We start from the raw sequence: 15,988 nt of genomic DNA, 5'->3' as shown, positions 1-15,988 counted from the left end.
CTTGATATTTTTAAATCTAGTATTTTAAAAAAGCTCATCAAGTTAAGTATGAAAAAATGAAATCGATATCCCTGTGATGGAACAATTTTCTATCAGACATCCTCAGAATTTTGAAGTCAAAGTGGGTTTTATGCAGGTGCCTAATACTGCTGTTTCTGTCTGCCTAGAAAATAGCCCCAGTCTGCTCCTGACTATCCGTGGGAGCAGCTAGCTCCCTTCCCTGGACTCCATCCATGTGGGTTCAGGTGGAGCTAAAACCACCTCCAGGCATGTGACTAGGCCTGGCTACCACACCCCACACACATCTCCTTCTGTCCCTCCCTCTGCTCACGTATTTGTTTGTGACAAGCTCTGGGCAGACAAGTGATCCCAATCAGGCTGATCTGAACCAGTGGGACTCCCTCCTGGGACTTCTGGGTGAGCTCTTACAAAGATAAGCTCTTTTGTTTAGGTTCAAATTTAATAGGAATTGAAACTCCCCTTATGTAGAGAAAGCCCATTTGGGAAAAGAGCCAATACAGAGGACTGCAGAGCTGAGACATGAAGAGCCGAGAGCAGGACACACCTGGGCAGGTCTACCTGGAATTCGCAGTGAAACAACTCAACTACAAGCCTTTTTTTCCTGCTTTCGGCATCCTGAGTTGGATTTTTGGGCAGCCAGAGGAGTCCCTGCTGACAAATTACCCCAGTCATATACAAATGGAATTAACTGAGACAGGACTACATAATCAGACCTATTTTCTTTAGACACATACGCTCTCTTTATGTTGGGAGAATAAAAACGAAAGCTCGAGAAGGAGAGTAAGTGAATTCTCCTGTCCTTGGCATTTTAGCAAGGTTAGACTATAACAGCCCAAACTCTGACTTGTGGTCCCAAGAACTGGACTGACAATAATGGGTAATATTCCAGAGACGCAGCAAGTGGATCAAGCACCTGCGTGTCACTTGGTGAACGAGCTGCTTGGTGGTTCAGCCAGTCTGGGACTCTGCTAGATATCACGGAGTCCGATCCACTGAAATAAATACCAGTTTTTCTATATATTCAGATTTCTTGTTTATTCTGTTGAAAATAAGATCTTTTGGTGTTTTTTAAAAAATTATCCATGGTTTGATTTTAATGGAAAGCATTACCTTGGCGAAGTGCAAGGACATAGAGGGAAGGTGGAGACATCAAGGTTTTCTAGCAAAACAAGTGAAGGTCTCAGGTCTGACTGGCCAGTGCCAACGCCTGGACATCTAATTTGCCTCACTGATGGCGTCAAAAGAAAATGGAAGAATCAAGACTTGTGCGATGAGTATCAGAATCTAAAATCAAACCTGAGTGAGTTCTTGCACTTCTTCCCATTGTATTTTTTATGATCAGGTAGAGGACAGACAGGAACCCTTTAGTGTTGCCTGAAAAATGCTAATCTTTCTAATATTGGAATTTTCAACTCCAAAGTTGCCACAGGTAGAGCAGTATATGTTTTGAGAGGAGGCAATGGACCGTCCACTTTAAGAAACAGAACGTACAGCACATCAGGCTTGTATTTCATACATGAGAGCAAAAAAGCCAAAGAGTTTTCTGCTTCTGCTTGGTGTGATACCTTTGGGCATCAGTGGCTGGTGGCCTGAGCTTCTGGCTTGAAACAGGGCACAAATATCAACATCCTGAGTTTTCTCTGAAGCTGGAACAGCAGCCTGACAACTTGACAAGATGTCAAATTAAAGCTCCTGGTGGAAGAGCTTACTGAGTTAATTCTTAACCTTCTTTTTTTTGGTTACATATTATCTGTCTGTGCTTAAGTATTAAGTTGCTCTATAGACCTTCATGGAAGGAAATCTGAAGTCATGTGGGCAGGCTAAGCCTTTCTCAGTAGTGTCTTGGTGATGAAGTTCTAAATTAAATTAAATTATGGGCTGAAATATTTTGATGCGACACGGTAAAAAGAAAACTTGTTTACTGTGGGGAAAAATCACTTTGTAAAATGTTCCTTTTGACATAGTTGTGCTGTTTTCTGAAGGTTGATTCTGTAAATTCCCATAATGCTAGAGTAGTGGGTAGAGTTTCCATTGACAATAGGCTTTCCTCCCCAGGGAAAGTATAAAAGAATAAATGACTATCCTCTTTCTTTCTCAGGGAAGGCAAAGTGTTTGCTTCATGGGTTTTTTTTTTTTTTTTTGATATCCATATTTTTCTAGCAATTATGTGTACTGTGTATTTTAAACAAGTTCTAAATTCATTTAAGAAAAACAATCCTTTCTTTCTCACTTAATGTTTGCCACATTGCAATAATGATGTTATTATTTTAAGATATCTGTGGCTACATACCTTTGTAACCTGAATTTGCAGGGAACTCTGTTTTCCCTGGCTTTGATGATAATTACATACAGGTCCCTTCTCCATCAGGATAGATGCTGAGTGTCAGGCTTCATATATCTCCATTTAAAATAATAAACAGACAAGATGCTAATTCTAACCTCAATAGACATTCCTAGCATAGACAACACTGGAAGAAAACTAGCCACTGGGGATTTCATCCTCATCCTGCCAAAGAGTAATCTATTACAGCATATGGGAAATTAGCATCTGTTCAACTGTTACTCAACTATTTTACACCATTTTAAAATAGAGGCAGCCCACAGGGCATTAGGGGCCACAGAGGATCCTGGGTCTGGTCATGCAGGATTGTTGTACAGGATGTCTTATTTGTGCTAAAATGAGATAATGGATGGGAAGGTACTTTGAACATTTAAAAGCTCTGTAAGCATTAAGATATTATTATACAAATGTGAGTGGAACATTTATTTATTAAGAGTATGGGGATGGGGGAACATTTGAGAACTTCATCTCAGGCTAATGGGTGCAATTTAGAATTACAGGCTGGAAAAGCTGTGTTCTCAGCAGGAGAGGAAACCCATTGTTTAGATGTGTTTACAGTGTTATATTCAGAGGTTCAAAATGCTATTAGTACTGACGCCTGCGTCTGCTGTGTGCCAGCTGTGAGGCAAAGCACACGTCCAGGGGGTTGCCTTGCACGTACAATGGTTGTAGTGAGCAGCGGATGAACACGGGCAGGGATTTCATATGGCTCAGTTTTCATTTCCTTTCCTTCAACGCCAAAGGAATGAAGATTTGTAGAACTAATATCACATGTAAAATGCTTTCAAATAAAGAAGTCATCAATCCAGCCATACTTACTAAGTGATACTGTTAGGGCCAAGAAATATTAGACTTTCAACTGGAGTAACTTTCTACTTTCTAACTTTCTAAGGATTGAGGAGCAATTTAGACAAAGCCCTAATGGTGCCCAACACTTTGCCCCAGGCAAGCTCTGATTGGGGCTTCTTTCTGGCTATATATCCAAAGCAAGGGATGTGGTTTCTCAGATCCTTTGTCTTTAAAATGTGGACAATACCTGGCCCCCAGTTTGTGTGTATCAAGATCAAATAACCACCCCACACCTGGGGTGTTTATTTAGATGAGCGCATTCAAAACTCAAAGACTTCTACATTATGAATTTCCTTCATTAATACTAAGTCAAATTTTATGTAAAAGTCTGTATTTCTCTTACTATTTAGAAGTCTTTTTTTAAATTTTATGAAACTAGAAGCACTATTTCATTTTTCTATAAGTATTTTCTATAAAAGGAGGTTTCTATAAATGGCTGTAAGTTTCACACTAGGAAACTCATTTTCCTCTTTTCATAACTTTGAACATATGGCTAGACTTTATTAATTCCATTACTCTCCTTTATTACTCATTTTAAGAGAACTTGGACTTCTTCTAAATAACACTCAAGAAAATTTCTAAAGATTGTGAATTATCAAGATATAGTATTAATAGTACTATAGTAACAATATAATATTAGGAAATATGTTTATTCCTTCTGATATAGTCTGCATATTTTCATTTCCTATCTCATCTCCACAGACCTGCAGCTTAAAGGTAGATCTCCATGTGCTACAAGCACGTGAACAGTGTATGGCACATTCTGTGCTAACGTGAGATAACAGATGAAAATGTACTTTGAAAATTTAGAAGCTTTAAATGCATTAGGCATTATTATAGAAATGCAAGTGCAACATTTATTTATTAGGGGTGTGCAAACAGGGGAGCATTTCTGAACTTCTGAGCTAATGGGTGCAATTTAGAATCAGAGGCTAGAAAATCTACATTCTCAGCAGGATAGAAAAACCTATTGTTTAGAAGTGTTTACATCATTACATTCTGCAGTTTAAAAAATGGATTAGTATTGAACTCAATTCTGTTTTTCACATATTTATTTAAGACAATTTGATGCCACAATATTGCTTGTATTAGGATACAAGTAAACAATGGCTACAGTCTTTGCAAATCACCTGTTTCCAAGGCAGGAATTTTTAATATTGGTTCAACACTGAAATTAAGTAGTAAAGCACCACTCCGGTGTTACCTTTCAAAAGCTATTTGTTCACAAACAAACTGAATAGGTGGGATGGACATTAAATTTTTCTCAATTTAACTATAAGCCTTGGTTTTCCAAGTTCAGCAAAGCATTTCCAAACATTGGTTGAGCAGACCTTCGGAAGGCAAAACTGTGAGTGACTGCTGTCACCAGAAAGTAAGGTTTCTTGTTTACAGAGGGTTTTTCAAATTCTGGTGGAGGCGCAGATAAACCAGAAGTAGAAGGTTTTCTGAGAACTCGGATGGGTCCTGGTGATTATCCCTTAGCTGCATTTTCCTTTAGAGAGTAAGAACGCAAACCTTAAGATGCGCTTCTGTGTGTCCATGGGAAACAGACTGGTTAGGCAGGCACTGACCCAGCTATGGTGAGCGCCTAACCCCTTGGGAAAGAATCACAGGGACCGAGCTACTGAGCAGCTGGTTGAGAGGAAGCATCCCTAGCCACTTGCTTACACGAATTTTATTTGCTAATTCAAGTCTTTAGGAAGATTTGACTTTATTGGTTTAGCACATAACTTTGGGGAAGAATGTGGTCCAGAGAGAGTAGAGTTAGTTGTTAAAAAACAAACAGACTTCAGAAAATTTATGATAGTAAATGGCCAAAAACAGAAGAAGAAAAAAACAATCGAGCAGTTGAACAGTGGAAAAATCACATCAATAAAACCAATCAACAACAAAATTACCAAGTATTTCATAGTTTGACAGGTGAAAGCTCCGAAATGGCACTGATTTTAAGAGGTACATACGTGTTCACTTCTCCATGATTTTTGGCATTTCCAGACTAGAAAACACCCTTAAAACAAACAAATAAATAGCGGCAATTAACACAACCTGGAGTTGGGATCCAGAATCCCTTTTTCTTATTGATCAGATTCCTGTAGAGCTAGCTCTTCTTTCCTCTGCAGCAACAACGCCGTATCGAGCAGCAGGATTTTGGAAAGCTTCTGAGAAGCTCCTGGGTGCTGAGGAAGGCTTGTCCCCCTCATTCCTCCAGTCACTGTGCTCAGAGCCGGGAGGTCGATAAGCACATTCACACAGACCCTCTAGCTCACCACATCCCATCCACCTGCTCATTTAGCTTCTCTTTTTTGCTTTAGGGTTGTTGCCATTTGGCCTAAGTTTGTTCAATTTTCTCTAGGGTAGGACCATTCCCGAAAGGGGTGTGTCCTGATCAGAGTGACAGGAAATAGATCCAAAAGACATGACTATCCCTGCAAATCTCGGGAAGACAGTAAGGGGGCAACTGAGCTGGAGGGTTCATAGATTGGCAGGAGGGTAATCAATTTCCGCTTTGAAAAAACTGCACTATGTGGAGAAATTCTGTAAATTATACGAGCAGCTCAGGTAGGTGATTCAGTTCCTGAAGTTGGCACAGTGGATAATAGCTAGTGCTCATTAAACAGCAATCCTTCCTTACCCAGGGAAGAAAAGGGCTTAGCAAAGGCCCATGGTTCAAGGTGAAAACAAACCATGTCTCTGAAATGCTGTCATCAGAGGAATTTAACTACATATGTTAATCCACAAATACAAATAGCAGGAAATACATGAACAGCTTGGGGGAGAAAAAGCTTTCAGACTCTTTATTGAAAAGAACATCAATAAAAAACAGTAATAAGGATTAGAAGACAATACCAAACAAGAGAGAAGAGGGAAATTATTCTTTTTTTGTTGTCTCTCCTACATTTTCCATCTCCCTTCAATAAAAGATTCTCCATAATCCCAATATCGCCATTCCCTGCACAAAGAATCCTGAGAACAATTCAATATTGAGAGAACTGAAAGGAGACATAATATCCCATTCCCCCTCTCTCTCCAGGGCATTTGCAGGCCGAATAGCCATGCTTTCTAGAACATTCTGTTCACGTTTTTCTTTTGTGTGCTGCAGCATAGAATGTTTACCGGAGGCTTTTAAAGACAGAATCCCACAAACAGTTGAGAAAAATATTTAACAACCAAGGCAAAGCAATTATAGTCAAATTTTCACCTCGAGATTTTCATCTTAGGTGTGGGACGCAGAGAGAAGCCTCTTAACACATCATTCTGAACCTAGAATGAGGATGAAGAGTTGATCTTGCCAACGGTTGTCAACAAAACCACAGCTCTGCATCCATCACATCCTAGGGTGACACTGCAGAGCAGATGCCCATCTGAATGTGCTGGAAGAACAGCTCCACTGCTATGGCTCACATTTCTGAGCAGTGCTCTCTGGACACGCTAGACATGGACATTCATACCAAAAACATGGAAAGATCTAAACACGACAGATCTCTCTTTTCAAGTATTTGTGTCAGGCAGCTTTGTCATTTTCAGCTATTCAAGGCCACAATATGAGATGACACAAGTAGTCCCCATAGTGCAATTTTGCACAAATATGTCAACTTGGGAGGAAATTAACATGAGGTGGAGTTCATACTTCCCCCTGGCTGCTGCCTTGTCATCCAACCAACCTGTACCTTATAATCTAGTCTTCTATTAATCGTTTTCATTATGATTTGGTTCTTACATGGTAGTACGGGGTAACTTCTTTAACCACAGACTTTCTGAGTGCAGTGAGCAGACATAACTCAGCACAAAGGGATAACAAGGATCTGTGTATCTATGTTCCAATCCCAGAAAGGTCTGTTTTCGTCTAGTTCCAGTGAGTAGGGAATAAAAGCTGTGGCATAAAATGGTAAAACTCCAGTTAGCTTTGGATAAAAGGCATCCCTCGTTAGCGGCTGTTCAACACTAGAATGCATACTTGATATGGTGAAAGGCAAAAACATCACAGAGGCTTTCGATACCTTACCTGAGCCATCTGCCTCTCCAGTTTTGATCGGGGAATATCATCAAAGTAGTTTTCATTTCGTCTCCTCCTTGCATCGCCCTGCATGATAATGTGAGGAACGTCTAGGGAGCCACCAGTGGTGTAAGTGCTTTGGCTAAGTGATGGAGACAACTGAGGAGGAGTGTGATTACCACTGGGTTCCTGAATGGAAATACATCATGAAATAAATACCATGTTCTTGTGGCTAACCTTTGGTTTCAAAATTGTGAAATACTGACAAGACAAACTGCAGGGGTGGGGAGTCATTTTTGAATCAACTGTCAAGGCATGGATGACATCCCACCATTTTATGAATGGCCTGATCTAAGCCCCTTCTTTTCCTCCTAAGTATTTTAGGTCAAAGGCTTAACGTATAAAGAATGAGACTCAGTTCTTTCAAACCAGCACTCTGAATGACCTCAGGGGAGAGGCGGGGGGCTCTCCCGCTGCTACTGAGTTGAGTTTATAAGGGGAGAAACTGTGTCTTCATGCGGACAGGGTTCTCACCAGGGCTCACGCCATGATGAGAAAGCTAAAATAGGACCTGATGGGTCTTGATCCTCCATCAGACAGTGGTCTGGCGACCGGGCAAGGGAGAGGACACAGCACGAAACACAGCATGTCACACGCACAGACTGAGAGCAATGCATATAATGACAGAGGATGCGTTTTGACGGCAAAGACAACTCAAGCTGAGGGAAACTGGTCCAAAGTAAGTTTAGGGGTGCAGAGAGCTGGGCTCCAGTGTTTGCATGTCTGAGGGGGACTGCATCATGCTGATTCTCCAGGCCACCTCTCTCCCCAGTGTTCTGGAGCTCCTTGGACAGATTAAAGTTCTGCACCTTTTCTTGGGTATCTATGTCTTTGACCTAAATCTCTTCCAGGGAGCCAGAGGGAGAAGTTCAGAAAGGGATGGAAACAGAGTAAATAGAGGGGAACTACTCCTCTAAAATGTCATCTTAGGATAGCTACTCTGATGGGGCTCCCCATCATGTAGCAAAATGGAGACAAGATAATCATCCTTGTCTAACCTTATCCCCCACCCTAATTTTCTTTTGAGGTTCCTCTTATTGAGGGAGAAAAATCAATCCGATTTCTACTTTCCACTAGCCTTCAAATAACCCAGTGCATCCCAGTTCCTCCAATAAATCAATTTTCCCCACGGCTCCCTTCTGAAGCCAATTGTCTGGCATTGTGTATTTTCTTCTCTTTTAAAACTGAATCAGACTCAAAATCTTAACTGTTCCTCCTCTGCCTGCTCTACCTGACCCTTTGCTATCCTGACCGTAGTTATGCTATTTGCTGAAGTTCACAGATTAGAGCCAAACTTTCACTGTGTTTTGTGGCTATTGGTTCTATCAAAGTGCCGGGCTGGGCTCATTTATTATCGCCACCTTTCCTGACACTCGCAGAACGGGAATCAAGAGCAAGCAAGTGCAGGACTAATAAAGAGAATGGACTTGGAACTCTCCAACTGGTGATGGAGATCCCAGCTTTTTGATGGATGTTAGACAAATATTAGAAAACTAGTGATGTCCACTACTCCACCTTGCTTCCGTTTTGTCTGACAACTGCTTCTCACTTTCTCTCCTCTTGCCTTCTGGCCTTCCTTCTCTTTACATTGTACTTTTCTCTCCCTTCTATGGTTTCTCTCTAGTTTTCTACCCCACGGTTCTAAAATAGAGCTGAAATGGTTTATTAAAGAAAGTTCCAGGTCCTCTATTCTTAACTTTTGAAGTGGGTAAAGTTGCACAATTTTTACTGCTTAAAAACCAAAAGACCCTAAGGTTAATTTTAAATTGATCTTTACTTAACTGTGGTCCTTGATTGATTTTCTTTCTGTGGGTTTGAGGAGTTTGACAGAAAACTCATTTCCTCTCTTGGTGTAGTTGGGAGTGTGATGGGCATAGCGGGAGAGGTTTGTCGGATGTATATCTACATCTCAAAAATATATACTTAACCAATGGAGAAAATTCAATCTTGGCTTATAAAACACAATCAAAAGTGAGTTGTTTTTATACAGATAAGGGAAGCCATCTGGAAAACAGCCTGCATTCCCTGATCCATTGCTTCAGTTACTTCATTTTTGTGTACAAAATAATTTTTCAGGGTAAGAGCAGAGAACAAAATAAAATGCTGGGCACTTACCCTGAGGGTGATGGATCGAGGGGGCTTCTGTGGTGGATCCTCGTGCAGTCTGTCTCCCAGAGATGCCAAAATGCGTTTCCTGTGGCCAATCAAATTGATTTTTAAAACCTGAAATTGAAATGACAAATATTTAAGGCTTAAATTTCAGTTGAGAAAAATAATCTCTAGAGGTCTTAAATGATGAAGGAGATAAAAGACGTTTGCACAAAGTCACCTCTACACCGTGAGAGATGTGCTGTGAAATCAGTTTGACTGCTCAGGTCCAGAAAGAGGAACAGCTTCTAGAACATTTGTGTGGTCAAGCCGTGGGGAAGGCAGAGCAGCCGGGGCACAAGCCCCTCTAACTCACACTGCCTTAGAGTCCCATTCTTGCCTTGGCAGTAACAAGATCTTTCTAAACTCTAAGTCAAGTCTTATCCCTAAAGCTGAAAGTGCTCCAATAGCTTTCCATAGCGCTTAAAATAAAATCTGAGTCTGGGCCTGGCCTGAAGTCCTGCAAGGCTGGTGGTCCTGACTCCCTGGCCCTTCCTGCACCTTCTGTTCTTTTTTCCTCTCTCTCCAGGCCCCTCTCTTTTCCTCGGTTCAGGGTGCTCCATCACACTGGCCTCTGTTCTGTGAACACTCCCTACCATTCTCACCTGGGGGCTTCTGCTCCCGCGCACCCATCCATCTGGAACATTTCCCACCCCCGTCACTAAAAGAATCATTTCCTCAGCTCCTGTGATGTCTTTACCCTGTGACCCATGTTTTATCCTCTGAAATAACTTGACTCACAGGTTTAGCTTTTGGGTATGCTTCTCCCTCAGGGAGCTTCCTGAGGGCGGGGTCTTGCTATGTCTCATCACCCTGAGTCCCCAAAGGCCCAAGGCAGTGCTTACAAGGACAGGTGCTCAATGAATAGGCAAGAATGAATGTTAATGTAGAGGCAAGCAGCACAGTAGGCTTAACCCAGCACTGCCTGCTTGGGGGAGACTTTGAGTCTCCTCAGGAGGGGATTTTTGAGTCCGACAGTGTGACACAGGGCACGTGGTAGAAAAGACTGGCTCAGAGCCTCAGTCCCCACCTGCTCAGCCTTTCCAGCCCCCTCCGCAGCCCCATCTGGAAGGCTCTTGGATTTCAATCAGATTTGCTTGATTCCAAAGTTTTACTCCAAGGTAAACTATAAATTGGGGCATATCTCCAAATATTACTGACTTCTAACAACAACGTACTATAAATCCAGGTATTTACCTCTTCCTTGCCCAAGTGTCGTTACAGGCTAGAAAACTAGTTCCCAAAAAGTGCTACCTGTTGTGTAAATGACAACATTCCCCCTCACCCCCCCTTTTTCAATTTTAAGGGCGAGAGGCAGGATACTCATCGACACTCATCAGGGCGAACTTTGGATTTTTATTTGCCTCTTAAGGCTGTTTTACCTAAATGGATTTAGATTTTAAACTGGCATTTGTTCTGTTCCTTTTATGTCTAATCTCCGTTCCTGGCCTGCTGATGATGGGGATGATGTGTTAATCAAGGTGAATGTCCACATGCAGCACCCCCCTATGATTTTATGACCTTCATCTTCCCAGGCTGATGACTCCTAATCCTTACAGTTTGTTTTCATAAAGTTCTCTTTTTTCAATTTAATTTTCATTTTTATAGGTATTTATTACATCATCCTTCATTTTGGTACAATGTATGATTTCCCCATGGAATTCCCACCACCCACTCACCCGTGCACCATCACCATAGTCCCTTGTGCTCTTCCCACCCCTGTTTTGATCCTACTCCCTTCTAGCCCTGCAGAATGTCTCTGGTTTACAGTTGCCTGTTGATTTTGATTTTTACTTTATTATCGTTATTTTTTTCCCTGATCCCTAATTTGGTTCCTCTACATTCCTCCTATAAGTGAAACCATTCCATATTTTTCTTTTTCTTTCTGGCTTATTTCGCTGAGCATAATCCCTTCCAGCTCCATCCACGTTGCTGTGAATGGCATGAGTTTATCCTTTTTGATAAAGCAGGTTCTCTTTAACATAGACTGCTTCGGCTGACTTCCTCTCTGCCTTCTCCTATGCTATTATAACTGCTTAAGGTCTGCTGAACAAGAGCTCTCGATAGTCCAGGTTTAAGAGACCGATGGCTTTACATCAGAGTGGGGTACTGTTTTCTGCATTTAGTGGCACCTATAAACGACCTTTTTAAACCTTCCTGATTTCCTGTTGGCCTTTTAGCTGTAGTAGGAATAACCAGGGACAAAAATGTATGCTGACTGTAAAAGAGCTTTTAATTTGGCTATAGCTGATAGTTCAACATCCTTTTGGAAGAATGGTTTCAATGATTTTTTTTTCTTAAATTCCTTATCTTACAGTTGTCCATGAAGCCACCCATCTGCCACCCTTCTGCCCACTCACACAGCCTTGTCATTCTGCATTTATATCAGCTAGCTTGGCACTTCACTACCTGAGGAGCTTGGCTGTTTTAGCAAGTGTGGAATTTCACCATAAATTCCTTCTTTAGGATGATTTATAAATATGCTAACTAAGTGTGGTCCTGTGCTGATGATTTGCATGCAACACTGTTTATAAGATCCAGAGAAATGCCCTTATTCTTGCATTATCTCTCTTTAAAGCATCAAGATCAAAGAATTCCTCCATTTCAGAAAAATACAACATTAACCTTTTCAAGTGCATTTTGCAAGTCTAAAATCACTACATTTACTTATTCCTTTTTATTCTTATTCTCAATTACTTTGCCAAAGGCATCTCCTGGATAAAAATACCTACCAAAATTTCCCCACTGCCTTGCTCCCAGTGGGTAATTACTGGTCTTGAAATACTGATGGTGCTACCTTGGGCCCCTGTAAAGTAGTACATTTATTTATAGGAATAAAGATATTCAAAATTATTTTGACAAATGCCTGACACTAATTTACAAATAACTGGTAAAGCGAGCTGCTGTGACCTCCTTTACTGCTCTTGGTTTACTCTCCTACAACTCAATTTTGGACCAATACCTGACTTCTTTCATCTCAGTTTTCTTGCTTATAAAATGAGGACGTGAAGGCCAATCTCAAGTGTTGTTGGGAAGAGGAAGAGAGAAATTGTGAGAGTAACACAGTGTCTCGCACAAAGAAGATGCAACTGTCACTGTGTGCTTGTTCCAGCTAGTGCATTCAAAGGATGCATGGGAGTCCTGACCCAAGACACAGGAATGTGGTTGTTTTCATAAAGTTAATCATATCAAACAACTATGTGGGCTCTTCGCATGAAGAGATCTGGGTAACATTGGAAAGACCCTCATTGAAGTCACATGTACTGGTAGGACTGATTCTGGCCTCTAATACTAGTTTAATCCAAAAGAGTGCATATTTTTATCTCATGCACCTCTTATCTCTAAGAAGTAAACTGAGGCAGTCGTCTACAGTGGAATTTCACTAATGCCATCTCTATAGAACTACTTACAGAAGAGGACTAATGGGTTCATGGACAGGTGGACAGAGAGATGGAAAGAGAAAATTAACAGAGTAATGATTCATGTTAAGAACACTTGGTAACTTTATTAGATGTGATCCCATATCACAGAAGATATTGATGACGACTACCATTTATTGAACATTTGCTATGTTCTAGTTTTACAAGCCAGAGGTGCTAGAAACTGCTCAGTGCACTATCTACATGCATAACTATCTCATTTATTCCTTAAAATTACACTATCCTTCCAGTTTTGCAGATGCAAAACCTGAGACTCAGACATTCTGGTCACATTGCTAGCAGGTAACATGGCTTTGATTTGCATCTGATTCTTAACCTGCTCTTTACCCTTATCCTGCTCTTCTTGCTGTTAACCTCAATACCTTTTGGCCTTAGCAACACTATTGGTTATATTGTTATGATGCTCCTTAAGATGGTGCTTTTTCTTTTGATTTATCATGTTCAAAGCATTTGTATTGAGTCTTGAATCTGAAAACACTAAATACAGCTTCAGTTTTGGACAAAGTTCATAGTAGGTTAAAACTACAAGCCAATAGAGCTCAGGCAGGTATATTACAGCATTTTCTGTGACATGCATATATAGACAAAAACCCGGATGCTCTCAGCTATCCCAGATTCAGTCTGAGTGGGTTAACAGTAGAGCAGTAAGGAGAGTAATATTTGACTTTCCAACTCTCAAGTTCACAATAAGAAATACAATTAAGATAACAACAGAGAGAAAATTCCAAAGAAAGTTAGTCATTATGGAAAAGTCAAGTTGAAAAGGTAACTAACAGGATTTGACTGAAGTGAGAACAGCTTAACATTTGATCATTGTAAGCAGGAGGTATTCCCTTTCCCCACCCCAAGAAGCCTAGCTGAAGACCAGTTAGGAAACCTTTAGTTTTCAAATATCCATATCATTGGTTATGATTGCTGAGAATTCTGCGTGGTGTTCACTCCTGCTTGGGTGTAAGTTAACTACAGGTAAGAGGAACCCAATGGGAGTGTAGGTAATGGCACCATATTGGGGATTTGGCTATTCTAAGGTGTTGACAAAATTCAGTTCAACTGAAAAAGCAATATTGAGTTTCTGTCACAAATTCTCTGGTGGCTTCAGAGGGGGAACTCAGAGAGATTGGGCACCAGTGACTACATTGTCAAACCATTAGCAGGAGAAAAAATTACTATATACATGAGCATAAGAATGGGGATCCGACTGTTGAATTCCAATAGATAAGAAATAAAAGTTATTGCATGTTTTCTTAATGGCTTTTTTATTACAACTATCATGAAACATGTGGGCCAAAGGCAAGGATTATTGTTGCAACACCACAGGCCTGCAGGATATTAGCATCCATTCATCAGAATTGTAGCTGCTTCTAGGAATCTTCTCCAATATCAATTAACAGGACAACTTCAGAAACCCCATTGCAAATCCTGGCAATAGGAGAATAATTGTGCCGGGCGACAATGTTGTAATATTATCACTGTCACTTATGTTTCTGGATTTGCTGTGGGAATTCTGCTAGATACTATCATTACCCTGGCGCTGAATAGTTTACATCAGCAACAAAGATAGTCAGTATGTCCTTTTTTCCTTTAAATTTAATGTGATATAAATTAAACATGTTAAGGTCAAAGTGATGTAAATTAAACATGCTTTGATAATAACAACAAAACTGCTTTCCTGTTGTAAAGACAGAAAATACAGAGAAACAAATAAGAGAACAAGTTATCGACAGGTTATTAGCGTGACATGTATTTTTCATTTTATCCCCATGATTATATTTTGTGGTAGCCATAACACCAGTGCAATTTGTACCCTAATGTGTTCACACAACATTAAAGCCACAGAACTTTCCTACATACACATTTCTCAGTAGACATTTTAAGTAACCCTCAATATTACTGTGTTGTTTTGAGATAATCATGTCATGATTCATTAACTAGTCCCCTCATTGGCTCGTGCTTCTTTTTGGGATCTCCACCGATGCACATGCTAAAAAAAAAAATTCCTATCATGCTACTACAATTTTCCATTGTCCTTGCCGTGTTGTCACAGACACAGTGTGAACACACCACAAAATACTGCAGAAATGCACACAACCATGACAAGTTACGCAGAGACAGTCTGTCTCCATGTTGCGCATGAAGCCTCAATCCACTTAATGCTGGACCACGTCTTCCAGGGAAAACCACAAATCACCGAAAGCTTCTCAATGTCACATTTTGCATTTGTCGTGTTTTGGAGTTCAGCCTCAGCTGACAGATATAAAATAACACATGTAGCTGGAATCCTCCAGAGGTAGCACAGGCACCAATGCTGAGTGCATGAGTGATTCTGGTTATCACAACACTGGGCTACATTCTTGTATTTTTAGGTTTTTAATGTAGGGAGGGATTTTATTTTATTTTTATTTAAGTGGTATTTAGGATGGAAAAGTTTTCGGGTCACCCTGTATTTGGACCTCCTTCCATTTTAAGTGGGTTGATGAAGACCCTCTTCTTTTTAGAGATATTTGTCAACTAAGGGCTGCAGCTCCCGTGCTATTCCAGAGAGCTCATCTGGCTTCAGCGTTGGTGTCTGAACAAAACCATGAGTGTTCTGAAAAGTTCTGGCGTTCTTAAATACCCAGAATGGAAGTTGAGTTGGGAGTTTATCTGCTTTGTTCTCATCTGCAGAACTAAAATTGCAATTAAATGTGAAGGATTTTTCCCCCTCCTTCGTAATAATTTCTAAACACTTTCCACCCATAAGCATTAAGGCAAAATGCCTGTGTGTCATCCAATTTCAACTCCCACAATTCCAGAAATCCTTGGTTGAACTTGCATCTGATTTTTGATTGTGACATTTTCTTTCTTGTTTCATGGACTGTAATAACCCATTTCTGGTATGGCTGATGACTAGAAGGCCCCTAAGCAGAAAGCCATGTATTTGGTTCTTCCCCTAACTTTTCTTCTGCTAAGCAATCCTTGACACCTTTTTGTTGTGATATTCAAGTGATAATAATTTTATTGATCAAGCATTTATTGGATCTCTTTCACATATAACCAACATGTTATGCAATTAGTGAGTCACAAATAAGAAACAATATGCCTCCTGTAGGGTTCTCAATTGGGCAAAAAATATTTATTTTAAAGAATAAGGGTGTG

The 15,988-nt window shown here is 40.5% G+C and overlaps 1 protein-coding gene across 1 annotated transcript in view; it reads right to left on the bottom strand.

Moving 5' to 3' along the window:
* The window catches only part of ANKS1B (ankyrin repeat and sterile alpha motif domain containing 1B), a 793,190-nt gene that overhangs the window by 60,293 nt on the left and 716,909 nt on the right, over positions 1-15,988 (bottom strand). Inside the window, exons 20-21 of the mRNA XM_037513805.2 lie at positions 9,381-9,488; positions 7,215-7,394 (exon numbers count right to left, since the gene is read on the bottom strand). Coding sequence (XP_037369702.2) covers positions 7,215-7,394; positions 9,381-9,488 — 288 coding nt within the window. The remainder of the gene's footprint in view (positions 1-7,214; positions 7,395-9,380; positions 9,489-15,988) is intronic.

This window comes from Talpa occidentalis, unplaced genomic scaffold (assembly GCF_014898055.3).
Source record: "Talpa occidentalis isolate TD23 unplaced genomic scaffold, MPIMG_talOcc4v2.1 talOcc4.16, whole genome shotgun sequence".
NCBI lineage: Eukaryota > Metazoa > Chordata > Mammalia > Eulipotyphla > Talpidae > Talpa > Talpa occidentalis.
The sequence above is the reverse complement of the archived record's forward strand: the minus strand, read 5'-3'. Positions and strand labels throughout refer to the sequence as shown.